The following is a 17,795-nucleotide window of genomic DNA, read 5'->3' as shown; positions in this document are numbered from 1 at the left end:
TGATGTTTGAGCAAACCTGTGTTCCCAATAGCTCTGTCTGACCCCAGCATCACCCAGACCAAATATTTTATACCTAAGTTAACTCACATTTTATAGCCTACTTCTCCCTCTGGGAGAATCTGGCAAGCTACTGAGAGTTTCCTGCCTGCATGGGAGAGCCTGGCAAACTCCCCGTGGCATATTTATAAGCCAAAACCAGTAACAATGCTGGGTCTCATTCCCCTGACCCTGAAAGAGCCTCCAATGCGGCATCATTGGGAAGGACGAGTAAAGAGAGGCTTCTAAAATCTCAGGGCTAGGATGAATGGAGACGTTACTGAGACCACTTGAGAAATTCGATCCCCAGCAATCAATGAAATGATGATGAACTTCATCATCATCATCATCATCACCATTATGATGAAGTTAACTCACATTATACCATACCCCAAGCCCAGCAGTTATGAGTCCCCCTGAAAGGCACTGCCACCTACTCCCTGGCTGTGAGCTTTTACCTTCCTAAACCCTCTTGCTTGCTTTCCATCTTGTTCTTGAACTCCTTCTCGAAGTGAAGGCAAAGAACCCACCATTGGGTTGAGGCAGCTCGGGTTCCTCTCGTCTGACCTGGAAGAGTCAAATCTCATCCCTATTTAAGTTCCAGAGCCACAGTGACCTGCTCCCAGGTCACTTGAATGGAGCCTGACAGTTGGTTTTGCTGAACTGGCGGGGCAGGTGCCCATGCCAAACAGGAACTCACCAGGTCCTTTTCAGTTTCTGGAGCCTCTGTCCAAACCACCACCCTCTCGACAACATCCCTCGGTCACCAAACCACCCAACAGCCTGACAGCCACCAAAAGAACAGGAGCAGAATTAACATGTGTCTTGGTCTTAATAAGGAAAGAGGAAATGAGGGTCACGGACCAGACCCTCTGTGCGCATGAACCAGACCTTCTGAGTTTCTCAGAGTTCCTTGTTATCAGGAGCTGGTGAAGGCAAGGATTGCAAGAATGTGGGTTTTGTGGGTCCCCCATTTTATGGGTCCCTCATACAAGGCAAGTGCTCTCATGCTCCACCAGATCCCCAGATCTGTGCATCTTATCTTAGGGTGTTTTTACCTTGACTCTACACTGTATCTTTCCCCTTGCTGGGATTAGAGCAAATTAAAATGCCACAAAGCCTACTTTCTTCCTTTATTGTCCTTTCATTGTTCTTCAACAAACATTTCCCATAGTGCTGCAAGCACTGGGCTCATAGAGTTCTAAAAAAATGTTTATTTTGGAGTCTGGGGATCTGATGGAGCAGGAGAGCATTTGCCTTGTATGAGGAGGCCTCAGATTCGATCCCCAGCAATGGGTTAAAAAGTCTTATGGTCTGGGGATCTGGGAACACGTTCTTTGCTTGCAGGAGGCTCTGCTGGGATCTCGGGCATGGCTTGTTGCCCGGGCACAGTCAGAAGTGGCCCCTGAGCAGCAGTGGGTATGGTCCAAAATCTAAAGTGACACAAAAATCAAAAGTCCATTTTAACAGTTTTTTTTCCTTTTGACCTGTTTTCTCATTCTTCTCTGGAGGAGGGAATTTTGGAGGTTTTTGCCATGCTCACAACATCACTGTAGCCCTGTCGTCCCGTTGTTCATTGATTTGCTTGAGTGGGCACCAGTAACGTCTCCATTGTGAGACTTGTTGTTACTGTTTCTGGCATATTGAATATGCCACGGGTAGCTTGCCAGGCTCTGCCGAGCAGGTGAGATACTCTTGATAGCTTGCCAGGCTCTCTGAGAGGGGCGGAGGAACCCGGGTCAGCCGTGTGCAAGGCAAATGCCCTACCCACTGTGCTATTGCTCCAGTTCTCACAACATCATCTCTACCATACTAGATATGCTCTTCTCTGATGGCCTTCCTCTGAAACTAAGCTCACACGTCTTAGCACTTGTGTAATCTCTGCATCCTCTGGGCTAAGGATCCACCACAGCTTTATTCCTACCTGGGTGTTCATTTTCCTTTCCTTTCCCCTTTTAAAAATTAACGATTATTGGGGCTGGAACGATAGCACAGCGGGTAGGGCGTTTGCCTTGCACGTGGCCGACCTGGGTTTGATTCCCAGCATCCCATATGGTCCCCTGAGCACCGCCAGGAGTAATTCCTGAGCACAGAGCCAGGAGTAACCCCTGTGCATCACCGGGTGTGACCCAGAAAGAAAAAAAAAACTTAACAATTATCTTTGATCTTTCCTGCCAGGCTGCAGGCCTTTCCCCCTATTTGTGCTTCCTGCTCGGGCTAGATGCTGGCACACAATATTCATGGTGGTAGGCCGAGAGCACTGTCTGAGGAGATCTCAGAGCCTGTCAGGGCATTCTCAGACATGGCCACCACTGCTTCCGTGAGACATAACCCTCACAGTGCGGAGAATGCTGTGTGATGCTGGAACCTTACAGTTGACACCCTGAGGGCATGAGGAAAATAGGGAACAAAACAGCCTGGGTGGGTCGGCTCCTACTTATCCAGTAGAGTCTGCCGGGTACCAGGCAAAGAGCTTTGGATTCAGCATGTCATTGCATCAAGTATCAGCTCTCTAGGTTAAGCCTATTAGTCTCATTTTACAGGTGAAGCGGAAGCACAGGGGCTGGATGAAGGTCTGATTCGAACGCTCACCATTGAATGTTCCCATATGAAGGAGCAGTGAAAGGGGCACGAGGAGATGGAGCCCCCCCACTGCCCCTGCCCCCCAACCCTGGGTGTTCTCCTCCCCAGGGCTTGTTCTACGTCCTTGACTACAGACATGTGACTCCTGGGTGTGTAAACCCACCCTGGGCTCCACGGGGCCTCTCTTGTGCTTTGAAGCACAATCGTACCGCAGGCTCCTGCGGGTCCAGAGATGGGAAGTCTGTTTTCCTGGCATCGGGGTGATAGGCACAGCCCCAGGAGAGGAGAAAGCCATCTCTTATCATCGCCTGCAATGATTCCAACATGCGGACGGCCCCAGACTGCGAGGAAACCCAACCCACACAGAGATGAGATGTGATCCAAGGGGGACCAGAAACGTTTCAGCAAATGCTCGAATGACTCCGGTTCCGCCCTGACAGCAGGAAGAGGGAGTCGAGCTAGCAGGCATGGGGCACACATTGGGGCACAAGGGACCTGGTTGCTAAGCAACAGTTGCTGGCCTCCCCTCCTCCCTGTATGTAACCTTTTTCTCTGTTTCCGAGCTTCCAGTTCGCAGCTGTCCAGCCCGGCGCGGCCCTGGGCCCCCTCTCCAGCAACAAGGGGTCTATTCATGGTTTCTGAGCAGAGTTCATTGTGTCTCAGGCGCGTGTGTGTGTGGGGAAGGGGGATGAAGGGCGGAGCCATGTGTGAACTGGGCTGACTGGGCTTTTTACCAGAGCCGATCTAGCGCAGGAGAGAACGCTGCCTGGCGGACCCCGAAGCTTTACCTTGATGCCACTGACCCAGATGGTAAGGTGACACTCGGGTCTCCCCCAGCACCTCATCCTGCCCTGGGGGTGCTAGATTGGGGCCGCCTTTGCAGCCCTGGCAGGCCCTAGAGGCGCTTTGGGTGACTCACCTTTCATGATGTGACCTTCCAGAGACTCTCCTTTATTCACCCCTCACAGGCCTTTGCACAGAGGCAACACTTAGCAAATCTCAATGGCGTTCAACTCCTCCTCAGGAGGAGGAAGATAAAGGCCGTTTTTCCCAGGCTACTCTCAGAACGGAAAGAGGGGTTTCTGAGGGAGGGCGTTATTCGAGGAGAGGCTGGGCTGAAAGCCAGGAGCCCTCGAGGAAGGCCGTGCCGTGCCCTGGGAGTCTCTCCAGACTGTGCCCTGCCTCCCTGCCCAAGGGCCTCCAGCCTGAGGGAAACCACTTCCTTAGCTCTCCGGGCTAGAGAAGAACCCTGTCACCCCTTCTCCTGCTGCTCGCTCGTCTGCTTCCTCATGGCTGCTTTCCTGACAACAGCCAGTGTCACAGCTCCTGCCCTACAAGCCTCAGCTCTAGGCACAAGGAGTGTGTGTGGTCGGGGCGGGGCCAGGATCTTCTGGAGAAACAGGCCTGGCGCTCTGGGTCGGTGGACGCCAGCCCTTCAGTCTGGGCTGGGATTGGTGGACGGGTAGAGGTGGTGACGCTAGTTATTCCTGGGATGTTTGGGCTGCCATGCGTATGAGCCGCCCTGGGTGGTCAGGGGGATCATTTTCAGGGGACCCCAGAGGTGAGTGAGCTGATGAGTCTCCCAGAGGCCTTCCTCCAGCCAGCGCTGTTCAGAGCTTCGTGTCAGGATTTCATGAACATGGAGGGCCGTGCCACGTCGCAGGGGAAGGCATCTGTGAGGAACATGAGAATCATGTTCATTTTAAGGGGATTTGTCTACTAAACTATAAATTCCTGTAAAGGTGATCTCTAGATTATAGGTAATTCTTATTAACATTATTCAACCTAATACTTGCTTCTACCTTATAATTTAGAAATTCCCTTTAATCACATAATCTTGTTAAGTCGATCTTTCCTCCTTCCCTTTCTCCATCCCCCCTCCTTCCCTCCATTCTTTTCCTCCTTCCTTTCAATCTCTCATTTCCTCTTCCCTGCCTTCTGTTATACTTCTTTTTTTGGTGGTGGTGGTGGTGGGGGGGAACAAAGCCTCCCCATTGGTGCTCAGGAGACCCCACCAAAGAGTCTCAGCCAATCAGGTTTGTGGTTCAGTGCAAGGGCCTGGGGATGTGGTTCTGCTTGGGTACCACGGTGCTAGGCATAGCAGGGCTGTCCTGGCGGTGCTGGGGGGCCTCCAGGGCTGCACTCAGTGATGCTCAGGGGTGCTAGGTATCAAACCAGGTCAGAACATTCTGGGTATGCTCCCTAACCACTGTACTACCTTCTAGCCCCATTGTACATTTTGTACAAGGCCAGAACGAGGCCCTGGGTTACTTAGTCAAAGAGGAAGGAGAAAGAGAGGAAACTTAGAACAATATAAGTCTACAACAGGAGTCGGTGGGTTGAGGAATGCTTCCTGGAGACGTGTTGAGCAGGCTATGCAGGGGCGAGGAGAGTGAGGTTTCCAGGCCGGAAATAAAGAGGCAGCTAAGGCTGAAGAGGTGAGAAAGGGCGAGATCCCAGAGCATTTTACGAGCTCTTCCACAGCTATGCCTCAGGGTTTAACCTGAGGTCAATGGAGATTCACCAGGGGACAAATTTGGTTAATTTGCTCATATTTGCATGTTAGAAAGATTGGCAGGGAGAATGAGTGAATAAAGACAAGGATGTCCAGCAGGGAGACGATTTCATGGAAGTCAGGGTTATCTTAGAACTGCGAGACTACGGCTCAGAGAGAGAGCCTTGCTTGGCAGATTCACTCAGGAAGCTGCAGACCAAGCTTTGAACTGCTGGTTCAAGGTCCTCTCCCTCCCCTACCCCCACCATTACTCTTCTTCATGGCTTACGACCCTCCAGGTGAATATATGACTTACTCAGCTCTATTCTTTCTTATCCTCCATGATTTTCCCTCTTTAATTCTGTTGGCTGGAAAACTTAATACTCACATCCCCAATCTCAGAAGCTGCCTCTTCCAGGAAGCCTTTCTTATCCTCCCAATAAGATGTAAGCTCTCCTGAACGCCAATGGTAGTTTACCTAAATGATTTTTGTTTGAGGGCCACACCTGGAAGTACTCAGGGCTTACTCCTGGCTCTGGGCTCAAGGAATCCCTCTGAGGAGTACTTAGGGGACTGTGTGGTGCTGGGGTAACCTGGGTGGGCCACATGCAAGGTAAGTAAATCTCTGGTCTAGCCCTGAATGTTTCTTCTGTCCCTTAACATGGTTGTTGTTTACCTGATTTGTCTTCAGAACTCAACTAGAAATTCTTTGAGGAAGTGGGGTTGGGAGCCGATATGGATTTATGTTTTTGGAGGGGGGAATTTATCTTTTATTGGGGGAACACACCCAGCTGTGTCCAGAGACTTCTCCTGGCTCTGTGCTCAGGTCACCCTTGGATGTGCTTGGAACCATATGTGGTACTGGGAACCCCAGTCTGCTGCATGTAAGGCAAGCACCTCGCCCTCTGTACTACATCTCCAGCCCCCCACGGATTTTTCTTGAACTCCCTAAAGTATCCTCTATCTAAAATTAAAACTTAATCAATTTAATGAGTGCATTGGGGAGGAGAATTTTTTTCCTCTAGATGGAAAGAAATCATGAATGGTGAGATCTTGAGTTGAGGAAGGGGTCTGGGGGATTCAGGAGATGACCCCTGAACTCATGGGAGGCAACTGAGGTCATGGACATGAGCTTTGGAGTTGGCCCAGCCTGGATTTCCATCTGTGCTGACCTGTCCTGGCTGTGAGAGTAAGGTCAATGGGACTGGAGAGACAGCTCTGGACACAGGGGAAGTCACTAAGATGAATAATGGTGTGGGACTGACAGGACAGGGCTTCTCGAGGATGTAGGTCACCTGCCCTGTATGTGTGAGACTTTGTGTTTTGTCTGTGGCAACACACACACAACACCACACACCACACACATACCCCCACATCACACACACACCCCACACGGCACCGCACATCGTACACACACACACCACACATTACACGCACATCACACCACACCATACATCATACACCACAACATACCACACATCACACACACATACCACACATCACACATACACACTACACCACAACACACAACACACACATACCACACATCACACATACACACACTACACATCACACACACCACATCACAAACACACACACCACATACACACTACATCACATATCACATCACACACACACTACATCACATATCACATCACGCACACACTACATCACATATCACATCACACACACAGTACATCACATATCACATCACACACACTACATCACATATCACATTACACACACTATATCACATATCACATCACACACACACACACACCACACCACACCCCACACCACACCCCACATCACAAACACACACACCCCACATGCACACACACATGCCATACACACCACACATATACCACCCCCCCACACCTACATCCCCCACATACACACACACACACACACACACACACACACACACACAGAGGCACACACACACAGGTACCTATGGGACTTGCATCGGGCTGTGATTTTTCTTCCCAGTGCGGGGCTGCTGAGTGACTGACGCTCTTCCCCCAGAGTCTGCTGCTGGCTGGCCAGGCCCCCTCGGAGGCTCAGTATGCAGAGAAGGGCCCAGGACTCACCATCTTCCGAGCGGAAACAGGCCACGCACTCCAGCAGCAAGTCAGCAGGCCAGACTGGGGTGAGGGCAGAGAAGGGGCCATCTGCCCACGCCCCCACATCCTCTCTCTGGGCCGGCCTCGGTGAGATCCAGACGCTCCTCTGCCTCCCCACAGCCTCTCAGGCCGGGCGCTGGTGTTCCGGGCGGCGTGGCTGTGTGCTGCTGGCAGTGCTGGGACTGTTGGCTGGGGCGAGTGTTGGCTCTTGGCTCCTAGGTAGAGGCGGGCCCCTTCAGTGGCACGGGGGACGTGGGTGGGGCTGGGGGGCAGGCACAGGCTGTGGGATCGGCAGAGAGCAGACAGCAAGGGACCGTGGGAGGAGCAGAGAGGAAGGGCTTTAGCTTCTGCACGACGAGAAGTGGTGGGTTCCCGAGTCAGTTCTCCCGGGAGGCCCACGGCAAACTTGGTCTTGAAGCCTTTGCAAGTCAGAGAGACAGAGGCAGATACGCAGAGGGTCCTGGGTGGGGACGTGGCCGAGGTGGGTGTTGACCGGATGTACTGGTCTCCCTCTGCCTGCTGGTCTCTCCTGCCCACATCCTCTTCTCTCTCACTCTCTCCCATCTTTGCCCTGGAAGTGACATATCTGTGGCCTACTGCCTCTCAGCCTGCCCCAGGGAACTTGCAGGATGAGGAGGGGACCCTGAGTTGCTCAGAGGCCAGCGGTGACAACACCCTGCTCCCTGGGATTCCCAGAAGAGGTGGGTCATTCTGCTGTGAGAGGCTGCGAGACACCACCCCAGCCAAGCTCAGGGGTTCCGTTTCTTGTGCGAGCCAAAATGAGGGATCCTGAGTATGTCCCCAGTGCTCTGTATTCCTTCTCTGGTGTGAGGGTAGCAACGGGGTCCAGCCTTGTGAAGCTATTTCTAACCTGGGCCTTTCAGCACACCTGGAGGTTGTCTGGGTCTCTGGCTGGGGCATTTCCGGGAGCCCAGACTGCCCGGAGAGATGGGAAGGTGCCCACGTATGTGAGGGAGGCATCATGTCATGAGTGGGGAGTCCTGTGTGACTATTAGGGGTCTCCACCCAGGCCAGGGAGCATCTCTCCAGATTATTTCTGCCCCAACCCCTTCCCCATCTCCCTTGCAGGTAAGAGAAGAGAATTAGAAGGTTCGATGTTATCCCAGAGTGGGGTCTAACCCGCGAAGTGAGTTAGAAGAAGCTTGGAGTTGGCCATGTGGCCTTGGGCACGTTCCTTCTCTGAGCTTCTGTTCCCTTCTCTCTAAAATAATAATAATAATAATAATAATAATAATAATAATCTGTCACTGTCATCCTGTTGCTCATCGATTTGCTTGAGTGGGCACCAGTAACGTCTCCATGGTAAGACTTCTTGTTACTATTTATTTTTTCCCCGCCCCAGTTGTTACTATTTTTGGCATATCGAATACGCCAGGCTCTGCCATGCGAGCGGAATACTCTCAGTAGCTTGCCGGGCTCTCCGAGAGGGGCGGAGGAATCGAACCCATGTCGGCTGCGTGCAAGGCAAACACCCTACCTGCTGTGCTATCAATCCAGCCCTAACAATAATAATAATGCTAATAATAATAATGTAATGCTAATAATAATAATAATAATAATAATAATAATAATATCTACTGCAGAGAGTCAGAAGGGTGATACAGCCCAGGCGTAGGGAAGAGCAGGCACTGAGGAAACGATCACCTGCTGGGTGATGTCACAAGATTTGAAATCAGGAGGTGACATTTCATTCCTTTCCGCCCAGATGATGTGCCACCAGGCTGGTTGCTGAGTCCCTGTAGGTCTCACTGTGGAGCCTGGGGGTGGTGCCTGCGCCCACGGGGCTGCCTGGACAGGCGGCTGGGCACGTCTAAGCACCCAGCTGAGACGCTCCTCCAGAAGGGGCGGGCTTGCTGAGGACCAGGGAGAGCAGCGCCCCCTGCAGGCCACTTCAGTCCCCAGGCCCCTCTGCAGCAACTTTTCCTGGCCCCAGGTTCAGTGTCTTTCAGAATAAACCCGGAGGATTTCTTGCTAGAAGTGCAGGTGCCACCCCAGCAAGACTGGCTCCGGGTCTGTCATGAGGGCTGGAGTTCCGGCCTGGGTTTACGGATCTGCAGGCTCCTCGGGCATCTCAGGTAACGGGGTTGCACCTGGGGGATGGCCGGGCTGCCCCGTCGCCGAGACCCCTGCCTCTCACTCCTTACCTGCTCCCGGGCTCACTGAGACCACCTCGTGGCCTCCGGGTATGGCGGGGCCCTGCTGGTTTTCTCCTCCCTGTTGAATCTCGGTCCCAGCTCCTGCCCTGTCAGGCATTGACGACCCGCTGTCCCTGGCTGCCCACTAAAGCTGGCCTCCTCCTGTTCTGTCCCCCTCCACTGCCAAGACTCACCCACCATGAGGGAGTGAACCTGTCTGACGTCAAGCTCGGCAGCTCCCAGGTGTTTGCTAGGTTCTCTCCTGGAGTGGGGCCCCCGGAGGAGTTGTGGCAGCCCAGGTAGGGTTTCTGCTTCCGGAAGCGGGGCCCCTTCCTCTCCGAGCGGGCCAACCCCTCTCTGTCCCTGAGGCAGTGCCATCAGATGGGGGACAGGACAGAGAGGAACGTTTCCTAGTCAGAATTGGTGGGCTCCTGAAATGGCATTCTTAGTCTCATGTTTCACACTGGGAAACTGAGGCCCAGTGAGATGAAGGGCCTTGAACTGAAAAATGATCAGGGCCAGAGAAATAGCCCCAGGGGGCTGACAATGCAGGCCTGGCACGCTGCTAATCACCCTGGGGTGATTCCTGACATCGTACATCACTGGGGGGCAGGCCCAAGGCCCCGAGCACTGTTGGGATAGCCCCGGCATCTCAGGACCCGAGTAGCACCACATCCTGAGCCTGTGCCCTGGCTGGCTGGGAGGGTCCTTTGGATCCCCTGAGCTCCACTTGGGAAGCCCTCCCCCAGCACCCCTAAAAGAGAAAGCTAAAATAGAGCCTAAGAAACCTTTTTCTTTTGGTCTGTGTCTGGGACGGCCTCCGCAGCTGTGCTTGAGCTCACCAGGGTACGCGGTGGGGGCGGGGGGGTGGGGGGGGCGGGATCGAGCTCAGGCCTCCACACACCCAACAAGCACCCCAGCCCATGGCGAACCTTGATGCCAGGCTTCTCTCCTGATGGTTGCATTGTTTTGGCCAAGTGTTGCTTGGAGCCGGGAGGTACCCCCACAACCCCCCAGGAGAGATCAGGCCTTTGTCCATGAGCCAGGGTGACGGGGAAGCAGACGTGGGCAGTGAGGTGAAGCGCCTTGCCCAAGGTCCTGGAACTGAAATGTGATCAGGACCAGAGAAACAGCCCCAAGGGGTGATGGTGCAGGCCTGGCATGCTCCACAAGTGGAACTCAGGGGATCCAGGGAGACCCAGGGGACCCAGGGGATCCTCCCAGCCAGCCAAGGCACAGACTCACAGACTCAGGATGTGGTGCTACTCTTGGGCTTCCTCCAGGTCCCCGTGTCCTGCAGGCCACTGGGTGGGCTCATGGCCTATGCTCTCAGGCCTTCCTGCCCTCGCACTTTCCCCATCTGGACAGTTCCCCAAGGCCCCTAGCCCCTGTGGCCCCTGGCCACAGAAGCATGGATGGAGAAGAAGGGAGCGCTCGGAAAGGTTCCCTATGTTATGCACCCGGATGGGCGTTAGGAAGTAGCGCTGGAATTGAGTTTCCGGAGATGCTGGAGGGCTGTGGATTTGGGAAACCAGACGGTACGAGGACCAGGCATTGGGTCACTGGGGGCAAGAGGCGTGTGAGGAGAGAAGAGGGATTTGGCCCAGAGGCACTGAGGGGTAGAGGGAAAGGAAGGGGCGGGCAGACAGCGAGGCTGAGCACCACAGGCCTGGGGTTTGGGATGGAACACTCTGGAAGGAGCACACAGAGGCGGTTCATTGGCTCACCAGCCCCAGGTCAGGACCTCCGGGAAGAGCTGAGTGTCACTGCTGGCAGGTGCTCATTGTGCAGCTTTGGTCAGGCCCAACCCCCACCTGCAGCTGCTCTTGGTTATGGGGCTGAGAAGGCACGGCTGTCCTGGGGGTCCCCGTGGGGGACCTGGGAGAGGAAGCAGGAAGCAACTGGCTCTGGGTACTCAAGAGATGCCAAGCCTCTTCCTCCAACCCTCAAATGAGGGTCTGGGCTTGGAGTGGCCCCTGGCTTATGCCCTGCCCAGCCCTTGCTGGCATCTATGTTTTGCAGCGACAATTGCACTTCTGGCAGAATTGTCTCCGTCCAGTGCTCTGGTGAGTTGTGTCTTGGGTCCAGAAAGATAGCAGTGGAAAGGACCCCTCCCACCCCCACCGCCCCTCATCCCCCCACCCAGCCCTGACTCTGGAGGACCCCCAGAGAAAGGCTCAGTGGGGCTGGGGTTGCGGGTGGGGGGAAGGGGTCCTCGCCCACCTGTGCTTTGGGGCTTTCCCCCTCCTGCACAGACAAGAGCCCTGGCTGAACTGCTCTCGGCCCTGACTGTCCCTGCAGCTCCGGGCTGATGACCACCGTCCCCCTACACACACACACACCCACTCCTCTGCCACCACCTTGGCCTCTGCCACTTGCTCCCCCTGCTAACAAGCCTCAACGTGGAATTGTTGGTTATTACCCAGGTGGCAGCTTCAGGAGACTCTCTGGAGGTGATCAGTCAGGGTCCAAATGGGCGGGAGTGTGTGGACCCGCATTCGAACACCTGTTACGGGACAGCTGGGCTTTGCCTGGGCACTCCACCCTCCCCCCTGCCCTATATCAGACTCAGGGCCCCAGTGCTAATGATGCTGCTTGCCCGTCCCCCGTGGACACTCTCCTCTCTTTCCTTTCTTCTCACCGATGCTTCTGTCCACAGCGTGTGGGGCAAGGTCCCTGGCTTCTCGGATAGTCGGCGGGCAGGCCGTGGCTCCAGGGCGCTGGCCGTGGCAGGCCAGTGTGGCCCTGGGCTCCCGCCACACATGTGGGGGCTCGGTGCTGGGCCCCCGCTGGGTGGTGACCGCTGCACACTGCATCCACAGGCAAGTCCCGGGCTGCCGGTGAGGGAGGCGGGGAGGCGGGGAGGCGGGGAGGCGGGGAGGCGGGGACCGCGCTCACCTTTCCTGCTGGTTCTGGGAATGGCCCATGAGAAATGTCCCTGGACAACCACCTGCCTCCCTGGGGCAGCACCAGGTGTGCCCGGTGGTGCGGGTGAAGTTCTCTGCTGGGTGCCAAGAATGTGCTGTGTGAATAGCAATGACAGACATTGCTTTAGCATGGTTAATTTATTTTAGTTTATTCTATGTGGAGGCCACACCTGGTGATGCTCAGGGCTTACTCCTGGCTCTGCATACAGGAATTACTCCTGGCAGGGCTTAGGGGATCGTATGGAATGTCAGGGATCAAACTAGTGTAACCGCAGACAAGACAAGTGCCCTCCCTGCTGTCCTATCACTCTGGCCCTAGAGCGGTTCATTTTTATAAAGGTTTTCATATCCATGACACTTTATGTGACTTAACATTTAGCACTCATGAAGTCACTTTCCATGTAATTATTTGCTGAATGTCTTTCCTCCTCCTCAGACCAGACATGCTCTAGGAGCTGGGTCAGCCTTTTGCCCACTGAACTGCTGTTCCCCTAATGAACTTCCCACTGCCATGTCCCCCTGATCTAGGACAGTCCTGGAATATAGTAGATGCTTAATAAATACTGGTCCGTAGCAGGAAGGCCTAATCCATGAGTGTGTTCTTTGGGCCTCTTCTCCTGGTGATGGGCAGGGCAGACAGTATGATACTAGTTCACCCGGAGGAAACTGAGTCTGGAGAGATGCATCCCTCCCCACCTTTGCACATAATAAATGAAGGATTTTCTGACCGTTGAGAGTTTTTTCTCAAAAGCCCCTCTGATGTTTGTGGTCAGACTTGGAGGAGGTGATGCAGGAGAGAGGAGGAGGAGGAGCAGCAGCAGATGGACCAGTGCCTCCCTTTCTCCTGCCATCTGTGGGCATCTACTCAGAGCCCACGATAGGCCCTGGCCATGTCTTACCACCTGCTGGGGCTCGCCAGGGGCTGGACAGCCTTGGGACAGGGATTCCTGCAGGTGGCCCGGCTGGCTTCCTCCTGCCTCCCTGCCTTGCGTAGATCACCCTCTCCCGCCCACCTCTGCCCTGGGCTCAGCCCGCTGCTGTGTGCAGTTTCAGATTTTCCCGCCTGTCCAGCTGGCGGGTGTACGTGGGGCTGGTCAGCCTCAGCGCCATCCAGCCACACCAGGGGGCTGTGGTGGAGAAGATCATGCCCCACCCGCTCTACAGTGCTCGGAACCACGACTATGACATTGCCCTCCTGCGTCTCCAGACACCACTCAACTTTTCAGGTGAGGGGAGGTGGGGAGGGTGGGCGGGCAGGTGGGCACTGCAGGGCCAAGAGACGAGCTGGGGCCCAAGGGCCTCTAGGCACCGAGAGGCCCCACACTGCCTGCTCTATCAGTGGCTTAATAATTTGGATGTTTTTTTTTTCTTTTTGGGTCACACCCGGCAATGCACAGGGGTTACTCCTGGCTCTGCACTCAGGAATCACTCCTGGCGGTGCTCCGGGGACCACATGGGATACTGGGAATTGAACCTGCGTCGGCCGTGTGCAAGGCAAATACACTACCTGCTGTGCTATCACTCTAGCCTCGAGTTTGGGGGTTTCTTGCACCTGAGGCTGCAACAAACAGCTCTGCTTGGGACCAAAACTCTAGTCCTTTCCACAGGGGGGCCATGGGTGGGATTGTCTCAAGGTTCTCTCTGATTCCATCTACTAACAGGCTGCCCCACCTCTGTCCCAAGGACCCCAGATCCTGACCACTTTGTCACGTTACAATTAATAAGCCTTCCCCCTCCCACCTGTTTCCAAATAGTCTTTCCAAACAGCCCAGCGTCCCCACACTCCTTAACGTTTTGTTCATTTATTTTGGGGCCACATCCGATGGTGCTCAGGGCTTACTCCTGGTTCTGTGCTCAGGGATCAGTCCCGGTGGGGCTCATGGGGGCTATATGGGGTGCCGGGAATCGAACCTGGGTCGGCCACATGTGAAGCAAGTGCCCTGCTCGTTGTGCCATCTCTCTGGCTCTCCTCACACTCCTGAGGGTAGATGAGGCAGGCATGTGAGGACACTGAGGCAATACAAGAGCCCATGGCAAATACTTCTTCACCCTAACGCCCAGGTCTCCCAGCACAGAACTGGCCCTAGAAGCTTCCGGCAAATCCGTGCCAATGTACATGCACCTGCACATAGACACACACACACACACACACACACACACACACCAGTGCTCGGTGCTCTCTAACCTGTTGACAGTCAGCAGGTCATATTTCCAAGTGGACTTAAACACGTGTTTAAGGAGGAAACAAGTTATTACCCACCTGGAGAGTCCATGTTCCAGGAGGTAGCTAATAACCATACAGATAAAGGGTGACAGTGTGCCGTGTTCAAGTTCCGAGTAGGGCTGAGCCCATGCATGTGCTTCCACAGAGCCAGGAGTAAGCCCTGAGCATCGCTGGGTGAGGCCCCAAAGCAAACACAAAATCACCTTCGTGCCCCACCTGGGGTCAGGCCTTGCTCTTTCGGAAGCCGTGCCCAGGAGGGACCAAATGCCTTGGGGAGAATCTCAGACGAGAAGCTGGGGACCAGCACCCTGTAGGAGCTTTACTCTAATCCCCAGGTGAATTAGGGCACACCATCCTCCCCATGAACGCACCCTCCTCTTCCCCGCCCACGCCTGCCTTGTGCAGCCTGCGCAGCTGTCCAGGGCGCTTGTGGTGGTGGGCAGGAACCAGTATGGTTTGAGAGCGGGAAGGCTCTGCTATCCCTGCCTCCCCCAGGCTTGCGGGGAGGGACGTCAATGCCGAGTCGGCGCCAAGGACCCCCGTGCCTCTCCGCAGACAGCGTGGGGGCCGTGTGCCTGCCGGCCGAAGATCAACACTTTCCCGCGGGCTCCCAGTGCTGGGTTTCTGGCTGGGGCCACACCGACCCCACCCACAGTGAGTCAGCAGTGAGGGTGCAAATGGGGAGGGGGATTGGGGAGAGGAGTTGGGAGGGCGCCTCCACTTCCGAGGCCACGTGGCAGGGCCAGCCCCCTCCCTCTGGCACCCCCTTTGACCAGACTTAGTGACCCCAGTGTCCCCTGCCTGCATCTCTTCACAAGAACCGTTCCTGGTTTCCCTAAACTCCCCTCCCAAGAGTGCTTGGGTCTTGGTATTGGGGGGCGCTGGGGGAGGGATCTGCATCTCCCTTTTGCCTTGGCTCCCAAGCCCGCCAGCGCCCTGCCTCCTTGCTCAGGACCCCGGCGCCCACCCTGGCTTCTTCCTCCCTTGGGGACGTCTCCCCGCCTCCCCGCTGCTGCCCTGGCCCCACGCGTCCGGCACGTGTCTTCTGCAGCTCACAGCTCGGACACGCTGCAGGACGCGCCGGTTCCCCTGCTCAGCACGCGGCTCTGCAACAGCTCCTGCGTGTACGGCGGCGCCCTCACGGCGCGCATGCTCTGCGCCGGGTACCTGGATGGCAGGGCCGACGCGTGCCAGGTGGGCAGCCCCGCTGGGACCGGGTGGAGGGCAGGGGCGGGGCCACGGGGCCACGGGGTGGGGGTTGGGGGGCTTGGGCCCTCATGCCTGCTGCTTCTGAAGCAGGAGGGGCTCGTGGAGCCGCAGGGAGAGGGGTCCAGAGCCCTGAGGCGGGTGGGATGGGGCAGGAGGCTGGAGGAAGCACCTCCCCTGGAAGGACTAACTGCCCGTGTCTCCTGGGTCCCTCAGGGGGACAGCGGGGGCCCTCTGGTGTGCCCGGATGGGGGCACGTGGCGCCTGGTAGGGGTGGTCAGCTGGGGGCGTGGCTGCGCAGAACCCAATCGCCCAGGCATCTACGCCAAGGTGGCTGAGTTCCTGGACTGGATCCACCACACGGCCCGCGTGAGTGTGAGGGCAGTCCTGGGGACCCGGCTGAGCTGGGGGCTGGCCGGAGCCCATGGCTGTGTCCCCCGTGGGAGGTGGTGGTGGTGGGGTGGGATGTGGGAACACCAACTCTGGTTTCTGTGCCTGTCCTGCTCCCAGGGGAAGAGCAGGCCTGAGCCTGTGGCCCAGAGAACCCTCAGTTCCCCTGTATGGCCCTTCCTGGCACCCTCCTGTGCTCTAGGGAGGACTCAGGAACTGGCTTAGCGCAGAGCAGGGCAGGGCGTGGGATAGCCTCAGGTCTGGGTCTGTGGTTTCTGAGGCTGCCTGCAGGACCCCGACGTCCTGTGCTGTGCTCAGGGTGGATTTGGACTTGGCCTGTGCAAACTGCAGGGCTGCAGCTGAAGTGGGGGCGAGGGGGGGGTCAGGTGAGAGACCTGCGCCCCAGAGCGGGGGATCTACACCACCAGGCTCGTTTACCAAGTAATGCGGGGAAGATGAAGAGAGCTGGGCACAGGGGCGAGGGACGCTGAGAAGCGTTTCCCAGGGAGCCTGCACGCGCCTTCTCGGCCCTCACCAATACCTAGAGACCAAGTATTCTCGGTGCTGTGTGGTGGGCGAAGGGGCCGAGGCAGGGGGACCGTGGAGCAAAGCACATTGGTTGAGGCCATGGCGCCCCCTGCATCGCGCTCTCTCCCCTTCAGCCCCCTCCTGTTCCCCGGCTCTCTGGCAGGTCCCCTAGATGGAGGAGCAGCAGCAGCCCCCAACACAGAGGACACAGACCCCCCCAGCGCTGCCCGGGAGACAAGTCATCCCTCCAGCCCCCCTCCAGGGTCCCAATTGTCACCAGAGAGGAAAGAGCCGGCAGCGGGCGGGAAGCTCCAGTTCAAGGCCCCTCTGCACCTGCACCCATGGCCTCAAACTATTTTATTTTATTTTATTTTATTTTGTTTTATTTTATTTTATTTTTGCTTTTTGGGTCAGCGTTGCACAGGGGTTACTCCTGGCTCATGCACTCAGGAATTACTCCTGGCAGTGCTCCGGGGGACCCTATGGGATGCTGGGAATTGAACCTGGGTCAGCCACGTGCAAGGCAAACACCCTACCTGCTGTGCTATCTATCGCTCCAGCCCCGGCCTCGAACATCCTGGGGAGATGCTCAGGGTGGGTCCCCCTGGCCAGGCCTCTTCTGAAGCTGCCCTCACAGAGACCCCTGGGCCAATGGGGTCAAGGACGGGGCAGCTCAGGTCAAGCTGGAGATGGAATCAGGGCCCGCCCGCCTCGCTGTTTGGTGTCTTCTGAGTCTGGCTGGCCCCACAGGCAGGCCACACCGAAGCCAATCAGATGCACTGTTGGTTTGAGAAGCACAGCTCTGCGCACTGAACCACGGCGGTCTGTTATTAAAGTAAAGGCATGTATGGTCTTGTCCATGTTCTCCCCTGCCCTCTCCTCCTCTCTCCACCTCACACTCAAGGAGAGAGTTCCAACCGCTCCACCCGTCACACCACGTGAAAGCTCTGCAGAAATGCAGGGGACCAAACCCAGGGCCCCACCCCCGCTGGGCCGGCCCTCTGCCTCCCAGGCGGGAAGGTCTCGCTCCCTACCGGGTCCATCTCTCCTCCTTAGCTCCTGTTTCAGAGCAGGACTTTCTCCTGGGTTGGGGAAATTTCTGAGTTTTTTATGCCCACTGCGTGTTGT

At 56.0% G+C, this 17,795-nt stretch overlaps 1 protein-coding gene across 3 annotated transcripts; it reads left to right on the top strand.

Annotated features, from left to right (window-relative positions):
- Positions 1 to 3,330: 3,330 nt before the first annotated feature.
- On the top strand, positions 3,331 to 17,525 carry TMPRSS5 (transmembrane serine protease 5). Of its 3 annotated transcripts, none has more exons than XR_008629142.1 (13): positions 3,331 to 3,429; positions 7,139 to 7,262; positions 7,357 to 7,455; positions 7,815 to 7,937; positions 9,191 to 9,332; positions 9,581 to 9,691; positions 11,415 to 11,458; positions 12,052 to 12,214; positions 13,367 to 13,545; positions 15,103 to 15,197; positions 15,595 to 15,737; positions 15,966 to 16,118; positions 16,831 to 17,525. XR_008629142.1 is itself a non-coding variant. In XM_055130461.1 (13 exons), the coding sequence occupies exons 1-13, from the start codon at positions 3,412 to 3,414 to the stop codon at positions 16,837 to 16,839; spliced, it is 1,407 nt and encodes a 468-aa protein (XP_054986436.1). In that variant the 5' UTR covers positions 3,331 to 3,411; the 3' UTR covers positions 16,840 to 17,525. The 3 variants fall into 3 exon arrangements, 2 of the variants coding, with proteins under 2 accessions (XP_054986436.1, XP_054986435.1); XM_055130461.1 differs by having other exon boundaries at positions 15,099 to 15,197; XM_055130460.1 differs by having other exon boundaries at positions 15,039 to 15,197.
- The last annotated feature ends 270 nt before the right edge of the window (positions 17,526 to 17,795 follow it).

Source organism: Sorex araneus, chromosome 3 (assembly GCF_027595985.1).
Source record: "Sorex araneus isolate mSorAra2 chromosome 3, mSorAra2.pri, whole genome shotgun sequence".
NCBI classification, from domain to species: Eukaryota; Metazoa; Chordata; class Mammalia; order Eulipotyphla; family Soricidae; genus Sorex; species Sorex araneus.
The sequence above is the reverse complement of the archived record's forward strand: the minus strand, read 5'-3'. Positions and strand labels throughout refer to the sequence as shown.

Excerpts from the sequence above, each read along its gene's own strand:
- TMPRSS5 (XM_055130460.1), top strand. Across the intron at positions 7,263-7,356 it reads AGTCAGCAGGCCAGACTGGG|CCTCTCAGGCCGGGCGCTGG; the intron begins GTGAGGGCAGAG and ends GCCTCCCCACAG. Across the intron at positions 15,198-15,594 it reads CCACACCGACCCCACCCACA|CTCACAGCTCGGACACGCTG; the intron begins GTGAGTCAGCAG and ends TGTCTTCTGCAG.